This window comes from Aspergillus oryzae, chromosome 5 (genome assembly GCF_000184455.2).
Source record: "Aspergillus oryzae RIB40 DNA, chromosome 5".
Classification (NCBI taxonomy): Eukaryota; Fungi; Ascomycota; class Eurotiomycetes; order Eurotiales; family Aspergillaceae; genus Aspergillus; species Aspergillus oryzae.
In genome coordinates, this window is record NC_036439.1 from 4,494,180 (window position 1) to 4,521,482 (window position 27,303).

General features: G+C 48.3%; 13 protein-coding genes across 13 annotated transcripts; 9 read left to right on the forward strand and 4 right to left on the reverse strand.

Annotated features, from left to right (window-relative positions):
• Positions 1-208: 208 nt before the first annotated feature.
• Positions 209-1,029, reverse strand: AO090113000191 (uncharacterized protein; the record flags this gene model as incomplete). The annotated part of the gene is made up of 3 exons (XM_023237864.1): positions 209-287; positions 428-902; positions 948-1,029. 3 exons carry the CDS (start codon positions 1,027-1,029, stop codon positions 209-211), a joined length of 636 nt encoding a protein of 211 aa, XP_023092648.1.
• A 384-nt stretch (positions 1,030-1,413) lies between these two features.
• AO090113000192 (uncharacterized protein) lies at positions 1,414-2,580 on the reverse strand (the record flags this gene model as incomplete). Its single annotated transcript, XM_023237865.1, has 1 exon — positions 1,414-2,580. The coding sequence occupies one exon, from the start codon at positions 2,578-2,580 to the stop codon at positions 1,414-1,416; it is 1,167 nt and encodes a 388-aa protein (XP_023092649.1).
• A 1,498-nt stretch (positions 2,581-4,078) lies between these two features.
• AO090113000193 (uncharacterized protein) lies at positions 4,079-5,095 on the forward strand (the record flags this gene model as incomplete). The annotated part of the gene is made up of 1 exon (XM_001824316.3): positions 4,079-5,095. One exon carries the CDS (start codon positions 4,079-4,081, stop codon positions 5,093-5,095), a length of 1,017 nt encoding a protein of 338 aa, XP_001824368.3.
• A 281-nt stretch (positions 5,096-5,376) lies between these two features.
• On the forward strand, positions 5,377-7,050 carry AO090113000194 (cytochrome P450; the record flags this gene model as incomplete). Its single annotated transcript, XM_023237866.1, has 1 exon — positions 5,377-7,050. The coding sequence occupies one exon, from the start codon at positions 5,377-5,379 to the stop codon at positions 7,048-7,050; it is 1,674 nt and encodes a 557-aa protein (XP_023092650.1).
• Positions 7,051-7,473: 423 nt separating this feature from the next.
• Positions 7,474-9,848, reverse strand: AO090113000195 (MmgE/PrpD family protein; the record flags this gene model as incomplete). The annotated part of the gene is made up of 7 exons (XM_023237867.1): positions 7,474-7,606; positions 7,674-8,452; positions 8,509-8,970; positions 9,058-9,232; positions 9,320-9,373; positions 9,399-9,605; positions 9,670-9,848. The coding sequence occupies 7 exons, from the start codon at positions 9,846-9,848 to the stop codon at positions 7,474-7,476; spliced, it is 1,989 nt and encodes a 662-aa protein (XP_023092651.1).
• A 1,421-nt stretch (positions 9,849-11,269) lies between these two features.
• Positions 11,270-11,642, forward strand: AO090113000196 (uncharacterized protein; the record flags this gene model as incomplete). Its single annotated transcript, XM_001824319.1, has 2 exons — positions 11,270-11,435; positions 11,491-11,642. The coding sequence occupies 2 exons, from the start codon at positions 11,270-11,272 to the stop codon at positions 11,640-11,642; spliced, it is 318 nt and encodes a 105-aa protein (XP_001824371.1).
• Positions 11,643-14,162: 2,520 nt separating this feature from the next.
• AO090113000198 (glycoside hydrolase family 71 protein) lies at positions 14,163-15,600 on the forward strand (the record flags this gene model as incomplete). Its single annotated transcript, XM_001824320.1, has 4 exons — positions 14,163-14,282; positions 14,332-14,863; positions 14,910-15,041; positions 15,089-15,600. 4 exons carry the CDS (start codon positions 14,163-14,165, stop codon positions 15,598-15,600), a joined length of 1,296 nt encoding a protein of 431 aa, XP_001824372.1.
• A 491-nt stretch (positions 15,601-16,091) lies between these two features.
• AO090113000199 (uncharacterized protein) lies at positions 16,092-17,447 on the reverse strand (the record flags this gene model as incomplete). The annotated part of the gene is made up of 2 exons (XM_023237868.1): positions 16,092-16,108; positions 16,214-17,447. The coding sequence occupies 2 exons, from the start codon at positions 17,445-17,447 to the stop codon at positions 16,092-16,094; spliced, it is 1,251 nt and encodes a 416-aa protein (XP_023092652.1).
• Positions 17,448-19,206: 1,759 nt separating this feature from the next.
• On the forward strand, positions 19,207-19,664 carry AO090113000200 (uncharacterized protein; the record flags this gene model as incomplete). Its single annotated transcript, XM_023237869.1, has 2 exons — positions 19,207-19,604; positions 19,628-19,664. The coding sequence occupies 2 exons, from the start codon at positions 19,207-19,209 to the stop codon at positions 19,662-19,664; spliced, it is 435 nt and encodes a 144-aa protein (XP_023092653.1).
• Positions 19,665-19,933: 269 nt separating this feature from the next.
• On the forward strand, positions 19,934-20,862 carry AO090113000201 (uncharacterized protein; the record flags this gene model as incomplete). Its single annotated transcript, XM_023237870.1, has 2 exons — positions 19,934-20,331; positions 20,397-20,862. 2 exons carry the CDS (start codon positions 19,934-19,936, stop codon positions 20,860-20,862), a joined length of 864 nt encoding a protein of 287 aa, XP_023092654.1.
• Positions 20,863-21,846: 984 nt separating this feature from the next.
• AO090113000202 (uncharacterized protein) lies at positions 21,847-22,710 on the forward strand (the record flags this gene model as incomplete). Its single annotated transcript, XM_023237871.1, has 1 exon — positions 21,847-22,710. The coding sequence occupies one exon, from the start codon at positions 21,847-21,849 to the stop codon at positions 22,708-22,710; it is 864 nt and encodes a 287-aa protein (XP_023092655.1).
• Positions 22,711-22,838: 128 nt separating this feature from the next.
• Positions 22,839-23,827, forward strand: AO090113000203 (uncharacterized protein; the record flags this gene model as incomplete). Its single annotated transcript, XM_023237872.1, has 2 exons — positions 22,839-23,139; positions 23,820-23,827. The coding sequence occupies 2 exons, from the start codon at positions 22,839-22,841 to the stop codon at positions 23,825-23,827; spliced, it is 309 nt and encodes a 102-aa protein (XP_023092656.1).
• A 2,272-nt stretch (positions 23,828-26,099) lies between these two features.
• AO090113000204 (Zn(II)2Cys6 transcription factor domain-containing protein) lies at positions 26,100-26,888 on the forward strand (the record flags this gene model as incomplete). Its single annotated transcript, XM_023237873.1, has 1 exon — positions 26,100-26,888. The coding sequence occupies one exon, from the start codon at positions 26,100-26,102 to the stop codon at positions 26,886-26,888; it is 789 nt and encodes a 262-aa protein (XP_023092657.1).
• Between the last annotated feature and the right edge of the window lie 415 nt (positions 26,889-27,303).

Sequence of the window (27,303 nt, forward strand, 5' to 3'; positions counted from 1 at the left end):
ATGCCATGCATTTGTTCAAGTACGCGTAGCTGCCGAGGCAGTGTGGTATCTCACTAAGGTCACTCCATGGGGTTGTGGGGTAATAGAAATGTGGCGGACAAGGACATGCGCTATAGCCGAGTAACAACCACATCGTATTCGATTATTCCTCAAGGGTACATACTTTTACGTCATATCTATAGGATGACAAAAGCTCAGTCGGAAGCCCCTATCTGAGAGAGGCAAAATCCCCGCCTGAGCTCATCCACACACTATTCAGATGTTCTATGATTTGGGCCGGCTTCTGCCTGTATTTGTTTAACTTGTACATGCTATCAATCTATACTCTTTTGGAATATATTATATGATGAAGGGACTTAACTATCTTTAGGATCCGAGAACTATAGGGCTTTATTTGTATATAATAATATGCCGCGGTCATGCGTACGGCTTGAATTGACGATGATGTTCCGATATGAGATTGTTCAGATCCTCCATTGTGGGTGAGTCACATCTCGAAGGCGTATATGGCCTGTCAATGACCGAACTGGTGAGTTCAACATCAGATTGAACCGATAGATCATCCCGGTTCCGCTGGCGTTCGTCAATTCGTCGGATGAGGATATTGAGCAATAACCAATACTCGGAAGCGTTCTGAAAAAACCCCAACCGTCGCCAATAATCTTCAATACCCACAAACATAGTATCCTCCTCCTTGGGTAAGCCAAAACTATCCTGGATCGCGAAACGCTGATTCCAGGCTAACTTCCAGTTGTGGATCGCTGTGCGCATAGGTTGGAGTTGTGTGTCAACACTGATGAGAGAATTAATTTGGAAGGCCTCGGCGCAAAGTGCTGCACAGATCACGGTCAGTAGCTGCTCAGATATGTGGAGGGGTATCGAGCCAAAGGGCTTCTGGGAGGCTATATGGGCCATATACTAGCCACAGGCAAGAGTGCTGTTCTTACCGGAACACACAATCCAAAGGTTCAGTATTCCCAAGTGGGAGATGTAAGCTCGTACATCGAGATTGATATCTTTACAGAACATGACTTTAACGATATCACGCAGAGTCCTTCTACACCCCCATAGAGGATGTGCTGTCCACGTTCTAATCGCACTGAGGCACTCCGTTGCAGTCTGTGCTTGAAAACAAGCCTCCGGACACGCCATCCCCAATGACATTTCTTGGATCCTCGTGCGGGGTGGGTAATTACTGAAGATGGCAAATCCAGTGTCATGGATGTATATGAAAAGCATAGTTCTGGGGATGACGTTAGCAAATGTACGAGCAGGGCATTGCTTACTTGCACCTACCGAATACATTCCTCCGTCGCAATAAAGGTCTCCCAACAGAAGTCACCTCCCCGTACGTTGTCAAGATCCTTGTGTTTAATGCTGAACAGGTTCAAGTCTCTTGCCAACTAGTCCAAATTAGCGATCCAAATAGCATGAACCCAAGCAGCTGCTTACTGAAACAATCATACTAAACCGCTGACGACGAATCCTCCGCCGACTAATGTGACTTCCTTCGCTGATCTGAAAAGTACAAACACAATATGCGGCCTGCAGGAGCTGTACGATGTCCCGTATGTTAACGGTGGCCGGGTCCTGCAGCATAAGGTCCCCAAAATATCTGTTGCTGAAGACCATCTCCTCCACACTATTAAGCCACAGCTTGACATTGTGGTTATCATTTGCATTCTGTGAGAAACATGCCCCCATAACTGCCATGGCTGCTGTGAGGTGCGCTGGAGCACTTGTAATGGAAAACGTTGGCTTGTGAATAACGGGGTAATGAGGATGCCAGGCTGTCCAGTAAATACTGATAAATCTCTGAAGGTTACTAGGACTAAAGAACCGAATACAATCTCCCTCGACCTGTTGTGACCATGTATGCATAATCGTGGAATTTTGCGAAAGGGTTCTGATTTGATGGATGATTTCATATGCTGGTCGTAAGGACTGTGGGACCTGCGCGGAGGATAACCATCCGTGATACCAGGGGTCGCAGATCACAGCTGCAAGATTATCAGATACGCCAGGCCAAGAACCACGGGGTGTATTGGCTGTGGTAATAATCATAAAATTAACAAAAAAGAAGAAACACCTACCACTAGGCCACGTATCAGTGAGAGAAGATGCAGGGACTGGAAATGGTAGTACTCCTTGCTTCTCTATACTGTCACCTGACATTCCCTGCCCTTCCCATCCTCTCTTAAGCAATGAGCTGCAGTCATATCGGGTCTGCAGCGACGCGCTCTCCTTGCTCGAAATTCGAGCAAGAAAACTGAATGTATCAGCAGGATCAATATCGATGCATGGAGCACCAACAGCAGAGGGCAATTGAAGAGCATGATTGTGCTCGACTTTGTCAAAAAGGATTGGGTCGAGGAGCAATTGTATGTCTTCAAAATGCCTATCACTCCATCGGAGCTCAGCTAGGGAACTGTCAGGAAGAAGGCATGGGCCACTGGTTTCCGTTTCTTCCGTATCGTCCTCTTCAATTGAATGTTGGTGGCTGCCACCAGACCTCAGACTGTATTTCTTGGTCGGTAGACTGTTGATCTCATTCACAGTACCCTGATGTGGAGTTTCCATGCTATCTATATTTGCGATTATTTGTTGTTCTTCAGGTGGAGTGTGACTATTTGTGGCAACTCCTGTTTCTGACAATGGCATTGTCCGGGATTTGAGTTGGCATTTTGTAAGGTGGCGTTTCATCACATCCCTCCAAGTAGAGCCTCGTTAGTTGTTCGAAGCTCTGCGTTGTGCTGTTCAGTACCTACTTACTTGCGCATGAACTCCTTTCCACACTCGGGACAAGTCACTGCCTTCCCTACGCCATCTAAATCCTGCCAGCAGAGGAATCATGCGATATATTCATTCTGTTGCCCGCATACGAGATCCAAGATGTCTCTGTAGGTGTTCCGTGCGAGTGAACGACTTGGGGCACAAGGGACACGGAACGCTCCGTGGCTTCACCCTTCGTATGGATTTCATGTCCTTGGGCACAGGCTTTCCTCACCAGAATGTTGACAGTGAGAGTCTGGGCAAACGGTACTGGAATTCGGACGGACGAGCGACCAGCCTCCCAGACCTTGAACCGCCATTGACAAGAGTCTGATTTTACCCCGGATTGAAATGCGGGGAAGCCCCGCATGGAAATCTCTATTGGCGCATCTCTAATTAGTTGTAGACTCAAGTCCACCCCGCATACAGAATTTAACTTAAAACGTACAATGGATAGGCGTGTTACGATTCGACACAGCTGAAAAGAATAGTGTGAAGTTGATCACAAGGTAGCTTAGCATAGGAGATCTATCAGGATACTGCACAGTCGAGCCCTTGCTCAGGAGCAGAAGGAGGAACAATCGACTGAGATACTATTAGTCTGTTCGCGCATAAATATTGAGCACCTATATTGGCAGACAACTCCCTAGTCAGTCAGAACCCATATTACATACGTCTGAAGCCCATACTATAGTTAAGAGGGTTATTCAGGATAAGGTTGAGCATGATGTGTGCTGTGCCGCTTCGACCACTTCGCACGTCACCCTAGTAGTTGACGTAGACTACCGATCTTCCACGCTCTTTTACCGGGACAATATTATTGGTCCGGCATCTGCTGCTGGGACTGATTGCCGTGAACGTATCCAACTTGGCCTTTAGCCCAGAAATCATGGATGAGGACCATGTGGGGGAATAACTAAACAACGCCACATCATGATGTGGGGAATGTGGGTTGAAACTCCTTCTCACCGGAGATTTCCGTCAGTTGATCGTCTCTCGAACCGAGACGAATAGAGTGCATACTGTAGGTCCTGAGCGTTAGTTAAATATCAGTTATTGGAGATGAAGGGAATATCATCCTCCCGTTGGCCCCGGAGGTATAAAAGTTGGACGCAACAACAAGACTTTGCAACAAATCGTCGTTCAATGCTTGATTGCCAGAATTATCAAAATGTCATTTCTTCAGCGTGCACCTGAGCCTGCAACACCTCTTGGGCGCCTACGGCCTCTTTCTGCGTCCGCTAGTATCCGAGTCTCCCCGCTACAGTTAGGGGGGATGTCAATTGGAGAGTCATGGTCTAGCTTCATGGGTAGCATGCCGAATTCAAAGGCTTTCGAACTTCTAGATGCATACGTCGAGGCAGGAGGGAACTGTATTGACACCTCGAACAACTACCAAGACGAGCAATCGGAGCGATGGATTGGTGAATGGATGAAGGCTCGTGGCAATCGTGATAACATGGTTATTGCGACCAAATACACCACGGCCTACAGAGACTACGAGCTTGGAAAAGCCTCTTATGTTAATTATTCGGGCAATTCACGGAGAAGCTTACACATGTCGGTTCGAGACTCGCTTCAGAAACTACAAACAGACTGGATCGATATCCTCTACGTTCACTGGTGGGACCAAACCACCTCGATTGAGGAGGTGATGGATAGTCTCCATATCCTCGTCCAACAAGGCAAAGTGCTCTATCTAGGAGTGTCTAATACTCCAGCCTGGGTGGTATCTGCGGCAAACTATTACGCCAAGGCAAATGGAAAGACGCCGTTTAGTATTTACCAGGGGCGATGGAACGTGCTCCGCCGTGATCTGGAGAAGGATATTCTCCCGATGGTAAGGCACTTCGGTATGGCAATTGCACCGTGGGACTCAATAGGTGGCGGGAAGTTCCAATCGAAGAAGCAGCTGGAAGCCCGCAAAGTCACAGGCGAAGGCCTCCGCGCGATCGGCCCTGCGACCCAGAGTGAGGACGAAGCGAGAATGAGCGAGGCACTCGAGAAAGTCGCGGCTGAGCATGGGGTGGAATCTGTGACGAGTATCGCACTGGCCTATGTGTTATCAAAAGCGCCCTACGTCTTTCCCATCATCGGCGGGCGAAAGATTGAGCATCTAAAAGACAACATCAAAGCGTTGGAAATCCGCCTCACTGAAGCCCAGATTGAATACCTTGAGAGCATCAAGCCGTTTGACTTTGGATATCCGGCTAATTATATTGGGGAGGACCCAGGAATCACCGGAAAAGCCAGTGGGGTCCTGGCTACTACAGGGCCTCTCGCATTTGTCAAGTACCCAAGCCCTATCAAGCCCTCCTTATAGTATGGCAGCTATAATTTAGATTAAGCTATTTTTGTTCTTTGAGACTTCTTACGTGATCATATCAATGTGAGGGAGTATGGCAAGCACAGTATGAGCTTCCCCCCACATGCATCACCGCCACTTGGCTCGTTCACGTCGGCAATTAGAATACTTCAAACCCCCGCAGCACTGGGATAAATTATGACCTGGTCCTCTGGGGGTTGTAAGTAAAGCCTAGGCTAGTGCTCTATAACAAATTCGGCGCTCATTACTTTCTCAGTCGTACACCATCAGATCGCATCATGGATTATATCCACTCGCTCCCCTCGAACCCAGCCTTGGGGTTGAGTTGCTGCATCATTTTTATCCTTCTTGCCATAGTTTTGCACGATGTATACATGTGGAAGTGCCTGCCTCCAGGTCCCCCTCCAATTCCACTAATTGGAAACAAATTCCAAATCCCTTCAAAGCACCCTTGGATAAAGTTTGAGGAGTGGTCCAACGTATATGGCCCAATATATACCATCTGGCTGGGCCGTAGGCCTACGGTGGTGATATCTGACCCATCAATCGCCTCCGAGCTCCTCGAAAAACGCTCGACAAAATACAGCACACGCCCGCGGTTCGTCACAATGGGTGAAATCTACTGGGATATGGCCAGCATTCTGGTTCAACCGTATGGCAAGGAATGGCTCATTCGCCGGCGGCTCTTGCATTCTGCCCTAACGCCACGGGCGCTGGACAACTACACACCACTACAGGAGGCTGAATCGAGTCGGCTATGCTATCAACTATTGGAAAGTGCACATGAATGGGAACCACTGTTCGACCGGCTCGCATCCTCTATTGTCTTTGCCGTCTCCTATGGGCACCGTGTGGATAGCGCTCAGTCGCCGGTGATTAAACAGCGACTTGATTTCATGCAATATGCGTCTAGTTTGAATGTCCCAGGAGCACACCTCGTGGAGTCCTTCCCTGTATTGAAGCATCTACCGGATTGGATTGCGCCATGGAAGGCGGAGATCAAACGCCGGGGTCGTCTTGAGGCTGAGGCAAATATGACACTTGTTCGAGTAGTTCAACAGGATGTGGAGTCCGCGAAAGAGTCCCCGGGAGCAGAGCCCCTTTTCAACAGTTTGACCAAACAGCTGCTCGAGACTAGAGATTCGGACCCAACAGCATTTCCGCTCAGCGAGCGAGATTTTAGCTACATTCCTGCTTCCCTTTTTGGTGCTGGATCCGACACCACGTCTTCCACTTTATGCTCGGCCATGCTAGCGATTGTGACAAACCCGAGAACCATGGAAGTAGCACAGCTTGAGTTAGACTCGGTGGTAGGACGTGATCGATTACCTACGTTTGAGGATATACCAAACCTCCCCTATCTACGCGCATTTAGCAAGGAAGTCCTGCGCTGGCGTCCTGTGGCTGTATTGGGTGGAACACCGCATGCCTGTTCCGAAGACGATTATTATCGCGGATACTATATTCCGCAGGGAACGGTCATGTTGGGAAATTCGTGGGCGATCAATATGAATCCTAAGTATTATCCCAATCCGGACCAGTTCAACCCTCTTCGATTTCTAGACATGGATCCGCATCTACTGCCTTATCTCCCGAAGGAATACACAGCATCAGCTGAACAAGAAAAAGGTTCCGGACATCCAAGCAAGCTTGGTCATAGCTCATTCGGTTGGGGGCGCCGCATCTGCCCTGGCGCAGATCTTGCGACTAATACTCTACTTATTACGCTGAGTCGGCTACTGTGGTGCTTCGATATTCGACCCATCCCCGGACAAACGTATGACACCTTAGACTATACGAATGGTTTCAACATCAGGCCACGGAGCTTGCATTTGAGCCTGCAGGTGCGATCCGATCAACATCGTCAAGTTATAGAAAGGGGATACGAAGTTGCGACTAAGTTTCTCGAAAGGCTTTCGCCCTTTGACGAAAGAATGCAAGGCAACTCTTGACGGGTGTAGCTCTTTGACCAGGTTAGCAGATGAGCAGTAAGTTGCATTAGAAAGAGGACTACAACGACGAGATGCCAGCCGACATCTGTGGAGTCCTAGTGAGAAGTAAAGGAGCCTGCTATGTATCGTTGAGGTGGAGCGTTATCACTATAGAAAGAAGCGTTGTCAGTCGATCTGGTGTTGGCCGTCGTAGAAGAGCACTTTCAGGTAGATCAACTATCAAAGTCGCACAATTTCACCACCATGTCATTGCGTACTGAACAAAATTGTCTTCTCGCCAAGGATTTACAGATGAATCTATGACCATAGGCAGAGATGGCCGAGCAGTAGAGCTGAATCAGCAATGGGATGAATGCATATTGCCAATAGTCAAGCATACACACGATGCTCTCCATTATGTACAGCACTTTCACAGTCTCCATACTAGAGCCAGAGTTCCCTGAGGCTGTCTTGATTCTCGAGGTCCCATGCCCTGGCGATAATTTGCTGGATCCGGTCCGTGTCTTTCACTTGACTATACTGGGCCAGGGCCTTAACTTTAGTTTCAATCTCCGTCCTAGGGCACCATCCGGTCAGCTTGACTGTAATTATCCGGCCTCATTGGGACATTCAACTGGACATACCTCGTCAATGGACTCTGGGGATCTCCTTTCAAATATTCCACAAACTGCTCATACCTTTCATCGGACTTGCAAGTTACAATTACCTTGCCCTGCCACTTTTGCGGGAACGCCGCATTTATCTCTTCATCCAATTCCATCTTAACACGATCCTGGAACTCCCTCAAGGATGCATCCTGTAGCGCTTCCTCTGTGAAATCCGTTATCAACGCCTGTCCCTTCTGGGCCGTTACGGCGAGAACGAATCCCATATTGAATTTGCTCTGATGAATCGTTTCACCCCGTCCACTGAGTCCGAGAACGTCCAATGCTGCTTGGTATGTTCTCGTTACGACTGAGTCAATGTCTTCGAATTTGATCCCATACGTGGAGATAATTTGCAGCAATGCGTCAACACTTGGATGGGTATGGCGACATGATGCGTGCCATTTGAAACTACTTCCCAACACTGCCCAATCAAGTCCAAGATCTGTGTCAATTGCGCTGGGGATGGGAGTATCGGGGACAAGTGCGACACCCATACCCTTAGGCCCTTCCAGAACGTCCTTAGGCCCCAATAACCCGGACTTCGCGGCGTAAGCGGCGAATATTCCATCGAAGCAGGCCTTGCCCGTGTGAACTTGCTTTGAATGCGTGGCGTCCGAGAGAAATTGCCATAAGCCCGCCGCCTGGGTCCCTGCTGTTCCGATTGACGATAGCATGGCTGCGGAGTCGAGGCCCAAAAGACGGGCAGTTGCAGCGGCCACACCAATGACCCCACCAGTTGCAGTAGAATGGAAACGCTGTTCGGAGTACGTCAACATGTTGGTCCATCGTAAAGGGCTAAAGTTGTACATACTGCATAGTGACTCTTCCCAAGGAATTCACCCACCCGACATCCTACCTCGTACCCAACCACGCAGGCCGTAATGAAGTCTCTGCCATTCGCACCCAGATCCTGAGCCACGGCCAAAGCAGCAGGGAAGATAACCGTCGCCGGATGCATGATACTCCGATTGTGCAAGTCATCCTGCTCCACAACGTGCGACGACGCTGCATTCACCAATGCTGCAAAGGCCGGGCTGGTGCTGAAACCCAGCTCGTGATCTACCAACTCACTTTTCCCCGACGTGGGGCCCATCTGCTGTACAAAGATCGCAATGGCCTTTACAGCCGGATGGTGGCGACCAGCAATAGTGCAGCCGAACCAGTCCAGGAAGAGGTCTTTGGTCCGCTGGATCACATCCTGCGGGATATCATCATACTGGAGTCCGGAGGCCCAGGTCGCTAAACGCTCTGTTCGGGTTGCCATGATTACAGTCTAGATAGGAGTATACAAAAAGCAACTCTGTCTGGAACATCTAAGATACAATCGTGGAGGTGCTCGATCCATGCATGTATGAATAACCCCACCCTCGGGTCCTCGGCAATGGTTGGGAATAACCGGTGGTGAGGTCAAGAAGCCTTTATAGAAGATCGGCATAGCAACATGGCAATACCACCACATTACGGCAGTTTCATTCTCCATTATATCTTGATGTGTCCCGGACAATTGGTTGTCAATAACATGAATTAATTGTATTCTAGCGAATCAAATCAACGAATCACAAGTATTAAGTAGTAAGATCTTTCCATCCCCCTCTCCACCCATGCCACAAAGTCAGAATTACATCCTCGCTACATTCGATTTCGACCCCCAGCGCTTCTTCGTGGATCGCTCAAAGCTGAATAGTGTAGTCACCGTCGTACGTGCAGTCCGTGTAGACGTGGTCCTCCGGGTTGTCGACGCAGTTCCACTTCCCATCGGTAGCATCGAGGTAAGCCCGGCCACCGATAGGGTTGGGCTCGATGCGCTCAATGGCCAGGGTAAACTTTTTGAAGTCGAAACCATCGGGGAACTGGATAAGATGCTTGCCGTCGTTGCAGCGGGCATTCTCTTCTGGTTCTTTCGCGCTCCTATGTATATCAGGCGCTGGTCAGTAATCCGCAATGCATCTTGTGTGACAAAAGGTAAACTCACCAGATCAGGTTGCAGTCAATGGAGGCATCACCGTCAAGAAGCTTGAAGCTCATGGTGTTGGAGAGAGACTCGCGCGCCTTGAGCCCGCTGATCACGAATGTGCCATCGCGTTTGGTGACGATGGGGGTAGCAATGGCCGAGGTGGCAGCCAGGACGAGAGCAACAATAGAGAACTTCATTGTATATGATGGAATTGTAGAGGTGTCTGAGAGGAGAAGTAGATCGTAGTGTTTATTGAGGTTTGATGCGGATGACGAGCATATTTCCCGGTGATTGTGTCTGTATTTATAGATTCTTCGCGACCCTTGATGATTTTACGTTTTGTATACAAGAGCTTGACAGCTAACAAGCGTAGGAACAGAAGGTTACAAGCGTTCACTGTGGATTTGCCGATGTAGCTTGAATTGGACTTCGCCATAATGCCAAGGAGGACTTAGGGCTATTAGGCGCCCTGGATGTCCCGGCCCTAAGAGCCCAACACCGTAGAAACACAGCCTGAGTGGTAGAGCAAATGTATTTTGAGGCCTCCTGCGATGCTTCAGCCCTTGTAGGGCGACTAAATACGAAGGGCCAATGCCCCCAGGCGGCCTAATAGCGACGATCTGAATCAGGAGCATAAAATTATGCAGCTGTGCCAATGCTTCAAACTGGTGAACGCCCACGTATACTCCCTCCCTCAGGAAGTTATATTCTCAATCCTTTTATTTATTGAATTGGAATGTGCCGAGGCCCGTAAAGTTGCATGAAAGCCATCGGTCGGTGGTCATTGTTCCCGTAACTACCGTGGATTTGTTTGTCGAATATCATACTCATCCCTGACACGGATACAATTTTATGTGCTGTACATCATTGCTATTGGATATATTCCCTTGCCCTTCTATCGGTGCCGCGGTATGTCTATTCAAGAGTAGGAAATAAATATGAGGGTATTTTTAGATCCGAAGCTATATTTAGTTTAATTGATTTAAGGATTCGCGATGGAGGTCACAAATTGAGTGTCCACGCACATTAGAGCTGTTACAATGTCACCTTCTATTGATCAGACGTAGTGGATGAACCTCCCAGTGTGGCTGAGTAACAAAGTACGAAACGTCTACTCTTGTGCGCATTAATCGGACGCCTTAACCAACACGAGGCCAAATTCAATTGGTTTGTGTTCGACGATCATATCTTCTATTCTTGGGCGTCTCCACATCCCGCCGTGGCGTTGCCTCGTACTTTAGCGGATCCTCGCGAAATACACCCATCAACCATGATTTACCTCATCGTTCATCGGAGATAGTGGTGATGCAGTTGGCCGCTCCCTCCTCTATGGATACGGGATGCCTTCGGATGTTCATGATGTTACTGTTACGTCTGTCTAAGCAGCATCCCAAAATCCTCGCAGGGATGAGCTTAGCCTTCACTTTTCGATTCGTATTCTTAGGAATGTGACCTCCCAGGGTCATTCCCACAGGATGGATATAAAAGCTGTGTGCCAAACCTGTCTATGACCAGAAATCAAACACACAGACTTCTAATCTCAAGCAACACTCCACCAATCCTCCAAGCTGTTCGGTACTCGATTATACATATCAAGATCTGTCACAAATCCATCACCATGCAGCTCTCGATCTTTACCGTCATTCTCCCTTCCCTTGTGGCGTTCGCTAGTGCTGCCCCTTCCGAGAAGCGTCAGATCTCCTCGGTCTCCATCACCTTCTACACCCCCGATGGTGAAAAATGGTCCCAGACCTTCCCAACGGATATGACCTCCCATCAAGTTGGTATGCTGATCTCCACATTGCAATCAACCCAAGAATCAAGCTGACTCCCAATTAGAAACCAAGAAGACAGTTTCGCATATCTACAACCCTGGTGGAGCGATCTGCGGATTTAGTGGTGTTCAAGGAGAAAGGGTGGATGTCCCAATTGGGGACCATAAGCTGGAGACTTCTCAGGTCCTGACCACTGGACTTTGTGCTCATCTCTAGGAGCTGATTTTTGGCGTCCGTGTATTCGTGGTTTTGCTCCAGGAAATTTGGATTTAGAGCCAGGCAGTACGTTTTACGATTATATAATATACCACTCAAAGTGAACTCAACCGAGTCACTTGTATCTGTTGTCGAAAAACCCCATTCTTATACACCTACTGAATACGGTGACCATATAAACTACTCTGTATACATAGTTCAAATAGCGGAAATTGTTCCGTCTCATTCCGTTCGAAAATATGTTGGGTGGGGATTCCAGCTGTAGCCCTGATTGGGCCGATTAGTAGGATGATCCGGCCGGCCAGTGGGCCTGACATTTTAGGCTGGGAGAGGGGTCAAAACATCACGTTTTTTTAGTGGAATAAGCTCCATACAGAGCACCAAGAGAATATATAAGCTGAAATCCCTATAACCCTGTTATATAATGTACACCTGGATAGGGACAGTCCGCAAGATGAAATGAAGCTCCAGCCACTAGGAATCGAGTTCAGATTACAACTAACCCCGGGAAGGGACACACAAGTATATATATTGTTCCTCACCCTAGCGACTGTGAACGATATCGCTTCATGTAGTACACCACACTCAACAATGAGGACTGCACACAGTAGTAGAAAGTCATCAGGATTGTATGAGCCTGATTTATCCGCAGGTGATATGATTTTTTCCTCAGGCAACTGGATTATTGGGTTAGCCAGCCTCAGGCGCACGATGACAGCAATGTGACATCATAGGGCTAGGTCAGATATATCATAATATCATATTATATATACTTCCATAAATTCAGTTCCATGGAACATCCACTTACGATAGATCAACCTCAGCAGAATATAGCTGGGCACAAGCAAATAGCCAATGTCCCTGAAATCAGCGTCCGGCGTCCTGGAGGGCGCCACGGATCAAACAACGAGCACGCTCACGGACAGCGCCTTGCCGACGGCGCAACGACACGCGAAACATCTCGGTACGACCGTCACCCAGCCGACGAATCTGACAACCCCGGGCGAGTTTCCAGGAGAAAAGACGCACGACAATGCCGCTGCACAGGACACGTCGTCCGGTCCGTGGTATGCACCGATGACCGCATGGTTCCGAGATATCATCCCAAACACCATGGACTGGTTCGAATCCACCGTGAAATGGCTGCTGGCTTGGATCTTTCCTCCTCCACGCCAAGCGGCACTCTTCGAAGCGGCGTTGCGAAGGCCTTACGCTACGTCATTCCTGGTCTGTCAGCTCATCTGCTGTGGTGTGCCTTTCTTTGTGTTCTTGGCCGGCACATTTGTGTTTGCAGCAGTAGCCGTGCTGCTGTGGGCTATCCTATCATTCGTGATCTTGGGACCCATATTCTTGGTCGCATGCATGATGGGGGTATACCTGTGGAGCTGGAGCTTAGTGTTATATGCCGTCATCAAGTGGGTTGACAGAACGTTCTTAGGTGGAGTGATTAGCAAGTTCTGGCTTTCCCAAGTGCCACAGGAGGACGCACCTCAAGATCATCAGGCGCATGGGGATCGAAAAGAAGCGGGGGAAGAAACAAGAAGGACAGATTGAAAGGACAGTCGGTCCGAGCGAGCGATACATGTCGAGAACGTTATGCAGCGACCACGAACCGACTTGGATTGTCCGCCTATTGACGCCGATTTGAACCTATAAATGGCTTCCTCTTTGTTTTACTTTTGGTTTGTTCTTTGATCTTGTGTTCTCGTCCACTCTTCGTACATAGTATTATTCTACACCAAATGTCTCGATAAAAAGACAGACCAACGAGTAACTGTGCGATCGAACTGGGCAGCCAAGGAGTGAGCCGAGCGGTAATTTGGCGGTAGTCAACTCAAGTAGTCGATGGGATAAGCCGTCGGTGTCACACCAGGACTGCAACCATTAAGATTAAAAAGGCTTTGTGGCTTGACAACGTACTACCCAAGCGTGCGGATGCTTTCTGCGATGCGGGGTTATTTCAACCTGCTGATCAACCCATATATCGTTCTTTCATCTTCTTTGGTAGTTTAGCTTAATGTCCCTGCGGCATCTCGATGCTCTACTGACACAGAGGAAGCACTGCATTGCATATGACCGAGTAAAGGTCATGAGCAATGACCTGCCGTGTAACTCTCCAGGCATGCCGTGGCAGTGGGACATTCCCCATTGAACATTATCGCGTGAAGCAGGAGTCCTGAAAGGGTAGATTAAAGAATTGGTTATGGAAGTTAAAATGGCCGCTTTTATCCAATATAGGACAAGCCCCTTTTCAAGGATATCAGAAGACTCAACGTGTGGAAATCGGGTTACATTTGGAGTGAGGGTACAACGCAGGAGAGAGTCAGCGTGTGTCGATCACTTACAGAACAGTGTGAGAGTCAGTGTTTTACTTTGGCTTTGCCAACATGGAAGACGGGCTGGGACGGTTGAATGAGGACGGTGTGTGCGGGTTCAATCTATATAAGGTGTGACAGAAAGCTAGGAAACTATATAGTGAGAGCGTCTTCAAGCTGTCCGAAGCGAAAGAAGTACTTCAATATGATTTGGAAAGCTCTATATGTCATTGCGGCCCTGCTGACAAAGGTCTGGGGTCTTCCCAGCTCCACTGAGGTGGATCCTCGTCAACAGCAAAGCAAGTATGTCTTTGCTCACTTCATGGTTGGTGTGATGGGACCCTCCCCCATAAACCATTTCTGACCGAGTACAGGTTGGCATCGTAAAGCCCTATCAGCTATCCGACTGGATCGCCGACATGACCGCAGCTCAAGCAATCGGCATCGATGCATTCGCCCTTAACTGCGCCAGTATAGACAGCTACACACCGACTCAGCTAGCTCTAGCTTACCAGGCGGCCAAGCAGGTCAACTTCAAAGTCTTCATCTCTTTTGACTTTGCCTACTGGAGTAACGGAGATACCGAGAAAATCACTGCTTACATGAGAGAATACGCCGCCCATCCCGCGCAGATGCAGTATAACGGAGCTGCGATCGTAAGTACATTTGTTGGAGACAGCTTCAACTGGGGCCCGGTAAAGCAAGGAACGTCACATCCTATCTGGGCTCTGCCTAACCTTCAGGACCCAGCAGAGGCGACGAGCGGTGCTTCTCGGGCCATTGACGGCGCCTTCTCCTGGTATGCATGGCCTACCGATGGGGGAAACAGCATCATACCCGGACCGATGACCACTATCTGGGATGAGAGGTTCGTTAAAGCTCTGGCTGGACGCACATATATGGCTCGTTTGTCTCTCAACCTCTTCACGCGTATAAGGTTAACATTGCATAGCGGTATCACCGTGGTTTGCAACTCACTTCAACTCCAAAAACTGGGTGTTCATCTGTGAGAGTCTTCCTACACTTCGTTGGGAACAGATGCTTCAGTTACATCCAAACCTGATTGAGATTATCTCATGGAATGGTAAATCGCCCCTACAGAAGAGTATCTCCGTGGCTAACGTATGTTAGACTATGGTGAATCGCATTACATCGGACCATACTCCGCCAATCATAGTGACGACGGCTCCTCCCAATGGGCAGCGGGAATTCCACACGATGCCTGGAGGAACCTTTACAAGCCGTATATAAAGGCCTACAAGTCTGGCGCAATGGCCCCGATCATAGAACAGGACGAACTTGTATATTGGTACCGCCCGACGCCGAAGAACGTGGCTTGCACCAACGATCCCCTACCGCAACCGAACGGTGTCAACATGCTCCATGACAGTGTCTTTGTAGCTACTATGCTGACAAAACCAGCTACACTGACCGTCACGAGTGGTTCCAACCCACCAGTGTCCATTGAGGTACCGGCGGGGATTGTCACATCGAACATCAGTATGGGCGTGGGTGTTCAGAAGTTCTCCGTAGCGCGTGGAGGGCAGTCTATCATGAGTGGCCAAGGTGGGTTGGAAATCAAGGATAATTGTAGGCATTGGAATTATAACGTTTATACTGGTTCGGTAGTAAGAAATGCCTGAAGTGTGGTGGTAGATGCTCGCGGTGAGGTTGATAGTGAGAGAACGCAGTCATCGAGGCTATTGTACTCGCATATAAGATTAGGGAATTTTTTAAAAGCACTTCCTCGCAGCCTATACCTCACACTTCGCTGCCCTACATAGGCACATGGCTCAAAATATGAAATCTTACATAGATCCTTACCCGACGCCAGCAAAACGACCATATTGTGGATCTGTAGAGCTTGTCTCAAGACAGACCCTATATTTTATGTACATTCGACTTATACACGACTGTATAGAGCAGCCTGAGGTGTAAGCCTCCCCCCTTCTAAAAATGGTTAGTGCATCACTACTGCCTGATGCCCTCAAATATAGATTTCAACTTTTCCTTCAGTGTTTTTTGACTGCCAGATTCATTCTTGTTCATTCGTCATCACTAGATCTAATCCCCGGTCTATCAACACAAATATCTCGCGATATAAAGTACAGGTTATAAATGATATTCACATGCATTAGTTTCCGAGATGATCTGAAAGCGCGGTTGCCAGGCCCGAACTATCAACATTTCCATAGATCCACTGACTGAAGTTGCTGGGAGCGGCTTGGTTGCAAGGAATGCCGGAGGAGTTCTGACCCACGACGTTTGTGCACTGGAAGAGTTCGTACTGGATATCCGTATCGTAGTACGCCTGGCCACGGGTGGCATTCAGACTAGTGATGTTCACATTCTCAAAGCTCATGTTGGGGCATGGGACCTCATCCGAACAGTAGATAGACGAGGCGATGTTGAACCGGGATGTGCCACGGATGTTTTCCCATTTCACGTCTTCGATCTGCAACGTCGAGGTATTGCAGCTCTTGTTGGAACCCGCTGAGTACACGCACTGAGCGACCTGAATCGGAAGTCCCACATTGTCCATCACAAAGTCGCGGAAAGTAACATTCTTGACCAGACCAGTTCCACCGCCACCCCAGTCGCCGTTGCTGGGAGTGAAGATGCGGGTGCCTTGCCAGGTCTTGATGTAGGCACCATCCATGGCATCTTTGATGGTCACATTCTCAAAGGTAATATTGAGGTTGTAGTCGGGCATCTCGGGGTATTGACCGATCGACCCAATCGTGACGCCGGTGCCGCCTTCGCAATAGATGTTCTTGGCGAGGAGGTTCGTCGTGTTTCCCTTGGCGGCGATACAGTCGTCGCCCATGATAATGGTGGCATTTTCCACCAGCAAGTTGTCGCTCTGCCACGAATCGAACCCATCGGTGTTCATGGTGCCCCATTCGCTGTCGCTGGTCGCATTCACAAACAAGTTGGTAAAGGAGACATTCTTGCTGGCCCACACAAAGGTTGCCCAGAACTGCGGTTGGATCACCCTCAGTCCATCGACACGAAGGTCGGTCGAGTTGTAGACCGTGAAACTCATCGGTCGTCCGGCCTGATTCGATTCATTCCGGTTGGCATTGTACCACGCTTGGCCATTTCCGTTGTAAAAGCCACCCTCACCATAGAAGCTCACATTGTGACCACCAAACAGCCAGGCAGTGACTTGATCCTGCAGAACAACACTGATGGCATGGGTTCGCCAGTATGGGACGTTGGCCGAGAAGCGTAGCTCGCCCCGGAGATGAACATCACAATTCAGCAAATTGGTTGTGTTGAGAACGGTGTTTACGTGGAAGACATTCTCGGAGAAAATGACCGTCCCGTTGGTGCCACACATGTCAAAGGCTTGTTGAATCGACGGGGAGTCATCAACCTCCTGCCCCTGATGAGTAAGAGATTCGGGGTACAAAGTACATGTTGTGCCTTGGTTGTCGACCCAGGCTGTCACCAAAGTGACCCAGAGGGTAAGAAGCCACAGATTCATGGTGGACTTCGACGGCTGTGCGTGGAATCTTCGTGGGCAAAATGATATACGCAATCTTGATGGAAAGGATGCCCTCTATATAGCTTCGCAGCGCGTGAAATATTTTCCCCGGAAGGCACCTCCATGTGTGGGATTTGACTAGGTTACATCATATCCCCAGTCCTCACGGGTTAAGCGAATACCCTCGATATATGAAGTGGAGGCTAGTAATTTTCACACTCCACTTCGACCTTTCAACGATGTCATAGTAGCCTACTCCCGTGTAGATATCCGTACTAGGTTAGATGCTTGACCATAACCCTGTCGTGTTTCGCTGCTTATGGGAGTCTACGCGATACCAACAGTCACGTTTTGCAAGATTTCGAAAATCTGGGGGAGCTTCAGTCCCCATAGTCCACAGTACATACCGAATAGGCGGCTATTGAGGTCAAAGATTCAGATGCCGAGTAAGGCGGGGGAGTGGTTCCAGGGTCGGAAACTCCCCGAGAAAGGGCGATTCAGTCCCACGGGGTACTTCTTAGTCTCTGACGAATGTTCAATGCTACGCCAAGAAGGCTTAGCTTCGGAGTATCAGTTGCTTTTTACACGCCGTTTTGCCGTCTTGCTGGTGGGGATCCTTTGCCTCGTCCCGAGTCCGGTTCCCGAGATCGGCGCCCCGGAAACCAATTCGGGCAGCCTGGTGGAGAGTCGGCTATTTAACCGTCTGTCGGTGCGCCTCAGCCCGACGCAAATTTCTACTACTTGCACCCAGGGTAACTTACCCGATCAGTTCAGCACACTTGAGCAAGTGGGGAAAGTGATCCGGATATCCTACTAACGATATTCTTCCTATAGTATATGATCGTGGTCCATGGATAGTGCAGTGGTACTTCAACTTGATTACCATAATTGGTACGCAAATTCCATGCCTGTCTGGATCCATGATATATATAAGCAACCAAGTGCTAAGCGTACACAACGGCAAAGGCCTACACATAGGCCCTCTGCGCTCAGATAAATGAAATAGTAACGGTTTCGGATTACTCCTGAGAAAAGACCAGTCTAGCAGCATAAAACAATCACTGAAATAAACATCCAGTCCTTGATGGTTGTGGCGTGGAGTCATTTTTGGGGATCGCTTTCTTTCCGTTTCTTATATATTTTATTCTTTTATTTACGTATTTACTTATTTATTTGATATATATATTTTTTGAAGACTAACCGCATGCGATTACGAGGTGTGACAACATCGCTTTATTATCTGTGACTTGTATTAAAGCACTTCTTTAATTATAGCAACAAATATATACTCATGTCAATTACGCCGAGCCTTACATAGGCATTGCCGCGTATCGAGCGCGTTTAAAGGCACCTGGACGAATGCCAGCAACAAATGCCTCACCATCTACGGCAGAAAGGTGGTCATGTATGATAGAAGTAGAAAATGTACAGCCCAGAGTTCAACGTTGTTGTTCTCTAAATAGCGGTGGTAGTTCGGTCTCCGATACGTCGAGCTTCCCCATGCTCTCCCCAGGAGCCAAGTCTACGACATTGTCTAATGCAACCTGGTTGATACGATATTCAAATGTTGATGAACTGATCATGGTTATCCAGGCCCTAGCAGCCTTTCCTTTTTCCCAGTTGACTGTAAGTAGTGTAACTTCTTTCTCCGTTGACCTTATACGCTCGACATGACACTCTTTATTTCTCACTATATGTGCAGCTCGTAGAGAACAAGGAGATCTTCACGAGCGACTGAAGGACGAGGAATTGCATTCATATGGGAGCTCGAACCAGCCTTTTAACACCACCGAATCTAACCACTCATTCGCAATCAAATCATGCAGTTATCCCTGTAGTATCTCAGACGCAAAGGGTTCTACAACAAGCATGGATCGACACCCTGCAGCTGTCCGATGAAAAATTTGGTTTGGAAGCCGACTTCCTCAGCCTTGGCGGCGATTCCATTGCCGCAATTAATCTCGTCAGTTACCTCAGGTGCAAACACCTTAAGATCTCTGTGCGAGATGTCCTCAAATACCCCTTTCTTGGGGCAATGGCCGGCCAGCTGAAGCGCAAGTCGGATAATACACAGCAAATTAAGCAGGAGACATTCGTTTCTCCGCCGGAGGTTGACGCTGCTATATCTGCCACTAGTCTACAACCGACTGAGTATGAGTATATCTATCCTTGCCCTTCAGGACAAGCCGAGTTCCTGACCCAAGGAGCACATCCTGAGGCGTTATGGAGTCTGATGACAGTCCAAAAAGTCGGGCCCGACTTTGAACCCAAACGGTGGATTGACCTAGTTTGACAGCTGACAACGACCAATGACATTCTGCGCACGACCTTTACAAACTGTCATGGAAGGTGGTATGGTGTTGTTCTCCGCGACGTAACCCCCATGGTGGAGATCTATGACAATGTCAACAACAATGAGCAGAGAAACCAAATCATTAAGTCTCTTGACTAACACCGCTTTGTATTTGGTCAGCCCTTTATTCGCTATGCCATTCTCCATCTCTCGACAGGGAAGACAGAAATTGTCACCAAGCTTGACCGTGGCCTATACGACGGAACGCTTCTCCGCATCTTTGGTGAGCACTTTGAGGCTTATCAGCGTAATTCTGCATTGGAACGCTTCACTTCATTCAAAGTCTTTGCATTCCACATTTGGCAGATGGACAAATCCCGCACACTGTCGTTCTGGAAGCAATCCGCGAAACGCCCCATTACCTTCGGATTTCCCAGCGCCAGTATCAAGGAGCCACGCATCAACTCCGTCTATGTACACACCATCAACCTTGAATTTGATGCATTCGCCAAGTCCACCGGTGCCACTGTGTCCATCATCTTCCAGTCAATCTTCCAGCTCTGGCTGGCACTGCGTAGCAACCAACGCGACGTAACCTTCGATTACCTCTACACAGATCGCAACGTTGATCTTGTTGACCTGCATACTATCAACAGTATCTATACAAACTTCCTTCCCATGCGCTCAACAGTTAATGCTTTAATTCCTGTATCAGAATTCCTTCATCAGACCCAAGATAAATTCTGGCAGTACACCGAGAATAGCACAGTGGGTATGGACGAAATTCACAAAGCCTGTGAAACTACGCGTGAAGGATTATCCAATAAGACCCTCTTCCTCTTCCAGCCGTTCGAGCCAGTCATCGCGACAGAAAAGCAGTATCAGAAGTGGATCGTTATGGCCAAGTCGCAGGTGACCATGCCACAGCCATATGCGCTAGTATATGAGGTTGTGAAAACAGCGGATATGAATGAGTATAAGCTCAAGTTTTCCTTCGACAATCGTATTTATGAAAAGGAAGACGTACAAAATGAGACTCGAGTGATTGAGAAGATGTTGGCAAAGGTAATAGAGCATGCAGAGGTGTCCGTGGGTGATGTTCTGGCATCCCTCCGATCTTGATCTGTCTCAATGATTTCCTGGACAATAAAAGTCATCCCTGTTCTTCTGCTGCTGTAGGTTATCTGTTTATTTGCCACTTTTGCTTCCAGTGATGTAACTAGTAAAGGTGAATTTTCGATGTAGTAGCCAGGCGCTAACGAGAGCAGCCAAGATCATCTATTCATCGCGAGACTGCAATATATATATTCAACCGATGGCGAAGGGTAGAGAACGTCAGGAGTCTGAAAACGAGCTCTATAGACTCATAGACGTGAGATACCAACGAATCGAGATCGGTCCCTGAGAAAAGACTAGTGCAGCCTCATGTAATTACCATTCAAATACTGCAAGAGCGCCATCCAAGTATATTTAAAAGATAGTTATGTTCGAGGCTGCTGACCTAAGCGGGTGATGGAATCCCGTGATCCCAACAAATCAGGAACAGCGTCAGTCCGTCACGTTTCCCGCGCTAATTTCTCCACTCAACCTAATCGCCATCATGTTGCCCAAATACTTGCAAAGCGGTTATACCCGTTACAAGAATGATACCAACAGCTTTGCAACTGCCTACTCGAGGCAGCCAGCAAGTGTGGCTACCGACCTGACGGCCTGACCTCCACCTCCCCTCCATTAAAAAAAAAAAATAAGGGCAAGAGCAAAACCAAGAGCAAAAGCAAGGCGGCCAATACCTCTCCAGATTCAGTCCAGTACATCACAACCATTAAATAGCTCCAAGTGCTCGCGGAAGTCGTTGCCAATTCGGCTCTCACGGTGCCTGCGCCTGTTCTTACCATTGCCAAACGAGCGATCAAGTTGAGAAAACACGTCACTTCTTCGGTTTTGGGGCAGGGTGACACCGAAAATAACAAACGACACGCTCACTTTATCGCTGCGCTGGAGAAAGTTTGAGAGACTCTGGATTGGAAAACGAACAGATCTTCCAATTCAGATGATAGGCAGCCTACTCAAACTACTTCCACCAAAGATGGCGATACGGACCTTGACATGTTCCTGAACAAATTCGCCGTACTTACCGTTGAGGAACCACAAGAGCCTGAACAGGAGCAGAGAGCCTCCCCTGGATCGCAGAAGCTCGTAAAGGTGGAGCTGGTTAAGAATGACGAGAATAAGGCAACACCTTCGTATTTCGGCCATATGTTCTTCAAGGCGTTCTGCCTGTTCCAGGATTTGCATAATATACGGGCATTCATCTCCCATACCTGGTCGGAGTATCGAGACAAAAGGATCGATCTCATGAATGCTGCTCTCGTGACTGATAGCGCATTGCAACTTGCGCGAGATCTGGCGCAGGAGGTGGTGGATGACTGGGCTTCTTCCACCCTCTCTCCCGACGACAACATTCAGGACCTGGTGTTCAAAGCTGCCTGTGTCATCCGGCGTATCCTTCCGAATCCCTCCGCTGAGATCGGCCTGCCATACAACAAACACATGGCAGATGTAGCCGAGTGGTGCTATTTGCCAACATGGGTCATCCTGGGATCGTCCGCACGTGTTTTGCAGGATAACCATCTTCCGGTCTTCAAGAAAGGCTATTTCGGTATTTACGACCCCAAGGCAAACAGAGCGGGGATGTCTCTGGGTCAGAAATTCAACGAAGACAAGATCCTTCTTCAATTCTTACCGGAGTTTTGCATGATTGGTACATTCGGTATTCGCATGCCTAGCTCGGATTCGATTACTAAGGGTCTTATTGAGTTTCGCAAAACCAAAAAGGTCGATCCATGGCTTTGCTTCGCCTCCCAAATTCTTCTTGATGTTCATCATACCATGCGTTACAACACTTTAAGTGTATTGGACGACCTCCGGATGTCCGGACTGCGCATTCAAAAATCATTGAAGACTACTTGAGGATTTCCAAGACTCACCCACAGCCCCCATTCTGGCCGAAGGAGGGTGACGATGAAATCAAAGATATCCACTTCACCGTGGGTTCATGGATCATCAAGGATCCCTTCGCAGATGTGAGGCGTCGTTCGATGCCTGGGAATAGTGCGCCCGAGAAGCATGTACTGTTATCCCAGCATCCTATTCTTTGTGGCTTGTTTTTGTTTCACCTCAATATTCGAATCCAGTCTGCAGGCCAACAGCTCATCACTCAGTGGTACGATGTCCAGCAACTGGCATTGTTATACAATCTTGTGAAAGTTCAAACGCACAAGAACCTGAGCTGGCCTGATATGGAGGCTTTCATCGAGATTCACGGCGAGTCTCATATATTCATCGGGTCTCGGCCAAAAAAGGCTGGCGAGTCTTTGAACAGACTTGAATTGGCCACAGGTATATCCTCGGCTGCCAGATTTGCCCGCGATTCCCGTAACAAGGATGGAAAGAATCCCAGAGTACTTACGCCAACAACTACAATTTCAACCATGTTTTTAAAATTATTAATTAAAAATAACTTAAATTATAAATACTTTTTTAATATATTATTATCTAAAAATAATAGATCTATAGATTATGATTAATTAATAGACTTTAAAAATATCATATTTAAAGATTAAAGATTATTTAAAATTACATAGTGGTTTTTTTTATCTAATATAATAGAATAAATTATTTGAAAATTAGAATTTTTTATATAATTCTAATATAAATATATATAAGTCGGTAGTCTATCAACAACTTACTTACAGCGGAATATAGTTGCCTGAGGCAACCACTGTTACAAGTGTGGTGCAATGCGTCGTCGCCAATACGTCGAGTAACTTCTGCACCTGTGAGGAAGGGGTCTTTTAAGTCTCACAATCCATTTCGAGATCAAGGGCCAAGGTTTGTCGCATTTTCCTGACGTCCTTATCAACCCAAGTTCATCAAAATAAAATAAAGGCTCCGCCACAGTTTAGAAATAGAGAGGTAGCCGGGTTTGTGATGTATCGAGATTGATACTGAGGCTTCCCCGATAAACAATATATTGAATTTATTTGATGTATCTGTAATAGTAGCCTGCAATGTTATAGGTCTATGATCTAGATGTTTCGTGACTTTCAGGAGGTGTTGGCCTGGCAAACGTTGACTTGACAAGGAATGAGACTAGTCTAGGCATTGACCTGTGAGCAATGACAGGTTCCTGAGTGAGGGTCGCTTTTCAAATTAGGAGAGGGATTGAAGCTCCATATAGAAAAGTTCAGTCCCCTAGGATCAGTGCCGGTTCTGTTCGGCATCCTTTGGCTTTTGTAGGAGATCGATCAACGTGGAATGCAAAGGAAGAAAGCCAGCCAATCCTAGTATGCAGTGTGGATCTGACGTTTCACAAAAATATTTGCTCGAAAACTCGAAGAATCCTATGTCCAGTTTTAGTGAAATCAGTACGGTATGCTGGCAAGGGATGTCTTATACCATCTCGTCCCGGCCCGTCTTTGAAGTATTGTGCAATGTTGGTGTCTGTGAAGCCATTCACGTTATTATGGAAAGCTTGTCGTCAACCGAATTTTGTGTTGGCGGTGGCTATCAGTTAATCTAACCCTTGCTCCCTTGCATATGTTAAGGCTAGGAGCAAATGAACTGAAAATCACACCCTACCTCTGTAATGCCAAATGATGGACCCCATCAAACCAGCGACAGTTTCAGAACTGCTAACTTAGTATAGGAAAGGATTTCTTAGCGAATATTAGAAACGAAATCCTTCATATATACTTGTACCCGAAAGCATACTATTACAAGATTCCTCCAGGAAAGCGCACTGGACACTGCGGTGACCTTGAACAGACAAGCAACCATATGATCGAGAGTTGTCGTCCCAAGTAGGTATACTGATGGCCAACCTTCTATATCGGACAGCGCAGAGGTTGCAGAATGGTCAAGTAGAACAGTTATAGGGTCGTAAATGGAACACGTCATCTTTCAAGCTGTAGCTCACGGCAACAAATTCGAGCCATCTACATAGGATGCTGTTACTGAGACAGAAGCCTAATCAGGTAATGTAGCCGTCACGAAAACAGCCATCTGTGAGCAGTCAGTTGAGGGCCTACCTGCCGTACCGGAGGATTAGTGAAGTTCATTTTTATTACCTGCTTCGCAGGAGAAATGCAACCCCAAAGCCGTTACATTAGCAACCAATACCCAGGGGGAATATTGCAGTGCTTGCACCTTGCTCCAGGCGAAGCTCCACCACTTGTTCCTGGTCACGCTTCATAGCGTAGTGTGGTCGGTTATAGCATTTACGAAACAGTCTCCGCGGACTGGCAATATGTCGTGCTGTGGTACACAGATGGCGGCACGGTGGTATTCACATTTGTTATGACGACCCGGGGAAGTAGGTCATGCCCAATAGTAAAAGATTCATTAAAGGTGTAGTGAGTGGGGGCACACCGCTAGCATGGTATGTAGTTTAACAGCTGGCGTGTCTTGGCTCGGCTGTACGAGTATGTCTCGCCATTATCTGCGGAGACGTCGGCGTTGCATGTATGAGACTATCCGCCATAGGTGAACAATGTGACTAGGGAATTTGCCTGTAAGAGATAAGGCTGATGCATGTGCGCGAACACTAGAGCCTGGACAAAGGTAATTTGGTTGTAGTGCATCGACGTTAGCTCGACCGGATGTGATTGAAGGAAGCTGGTCCGGGTAAACCAAGTCTGATGCTATATGAGTGGCTGGCTGAAGGTTAAAAGAAGGGAAGGGTGTTAGGTCCGCGGAGGAGCGTCCCTTGGACGCAAAAGTTGGAGTATCTTGCCCTGTGCAGCGTACTAGTCATTACGTCTATGATATCTTGTCAGAGACCTTCATACAGAGAGGTTCGGACCCGAGGACGAAAGTCTACATGGAGATGGCAGCAGCATGAAAGCAGCCCTGATCCAACAGAAGCTGTCACGTCCTGGATGTTCAATTCCAATAAGACCCGTAGAATGTTCCACAGTCCGATAAGGGGAAGGAACCACCGGATTGAGCACAAATAAGCGTTTCTCCCGCGAACGGGTAAGGCTAATGTTACATTTGACATCTAGTCTTCACCCGACGAATGCAAATACCTTAGGAACTGGAGGGTTTCGTCAAGGAAAACGCTGAAGTAAGCGCAATGAATGAAAGGAGAGGACTGTGGTGCCTGGCTGGCTGGAATAATCAGCCCTAGAATCACACAAATTCCCACGGTTTCATTGCACTAGGCCATGTAAACGTCACGACAACGTTCATCTGTACTACAAACGGGAGAATGAGCCCGCCAAGGAAGATGTATAAAGAAAAGACCACCAGGAAGGAGAGGCCAAGACAAAACGTGTGTCAAGACATCTCTTCTCAGCATGACGGATTGGGCCCACAACCTCAGAGAAGTCCCAGCGCCACCAACCGGGGATCGTGCAACTGCGAAAGAACGGCGCCGTAGCTGCCGTTTTTGTCGCACTCGCAAACTACGTTGCTCGGGTACTAGCCAGTGCAGTGCGTGTAAGGATCGACAGCTTGAATGTGTTTACGACCAGGTCATGGCTCCCAAGGGCCGACCCGAAGCCACCACGATTGGCAAGGAAAGGGAAACCGACCATCCCTGGCGAGCAGCCCCAGTCAGGTCCCATTCCGACCCCTTGCTCGGTTATCGCCCATCAGAAAGTACTAGTGTCGCTGATGCGCTCAACGAACTGGCTGCAGACCTTCAGGAACGCCGGCTTGGACTCCCACCGCTAGCCCTACCAATGAGTCCTCCAAACGCAATACTAGGGTATCGAGATCTCGTCATGGTCCTCACCCAAGACCTCATTGATATTCCCGTGAGGCGAGTGAGTATTCTAGACCACCTTCCGTATTTCCCGGACGACAATCGCATTGCTGGGAATAAGTGGGACGCCTGCCCTCAGCGACTCAATCCCTTCGAGCCGATTCCTCTGTCCAGATACGACATCCACCGAACGACTCAGCTCATTGACGTGTGGTTTGCTACGCACCCCTTGTCCATGGGGCTGTCCAAGACACTATTTCTCCGTTCTGTCCATGATAACTCGTGCAATCCCCTTCTCCTTGCGATCGTCCTCGGAGGTGCACAGCGGGAACTTGGTGATGTAACAGCCTTGGAGGAATGCCACGCCCTTCTCCAGTAGGCTGTATCGCATCTGCATGAGATCACAACCGACGCCTCGGACCTGCCGACCGCGCAAGCACTGAGCTTGTTGGCCTGGCATGAGATCTGTCAAGGTAATGTGGAACAGGCGGTGGTCTATACTATGTACGCCCATCGCGCTGTAACGCGATTGATCAAGGAGACATCCACCTTAGTCGCCTGGGATTTGCGGCAGGTAAACGGCATCCGTCTAGCCCAGGTCGAGTGGGAAATGTTGCATGCAGTCGGATGGGTGACCCTATCGCTCATAGTGTGGTATTTCACACATTCAGAGATCGCCAACGACGACCTGCCGGTCCTCGCACAGATGCACACCCACCCACCCATTGATAAAGATAATTCATGGATCCTTCGCCTGGATCGTGCAGCAGATAACCTCTCCACCTTGACACATC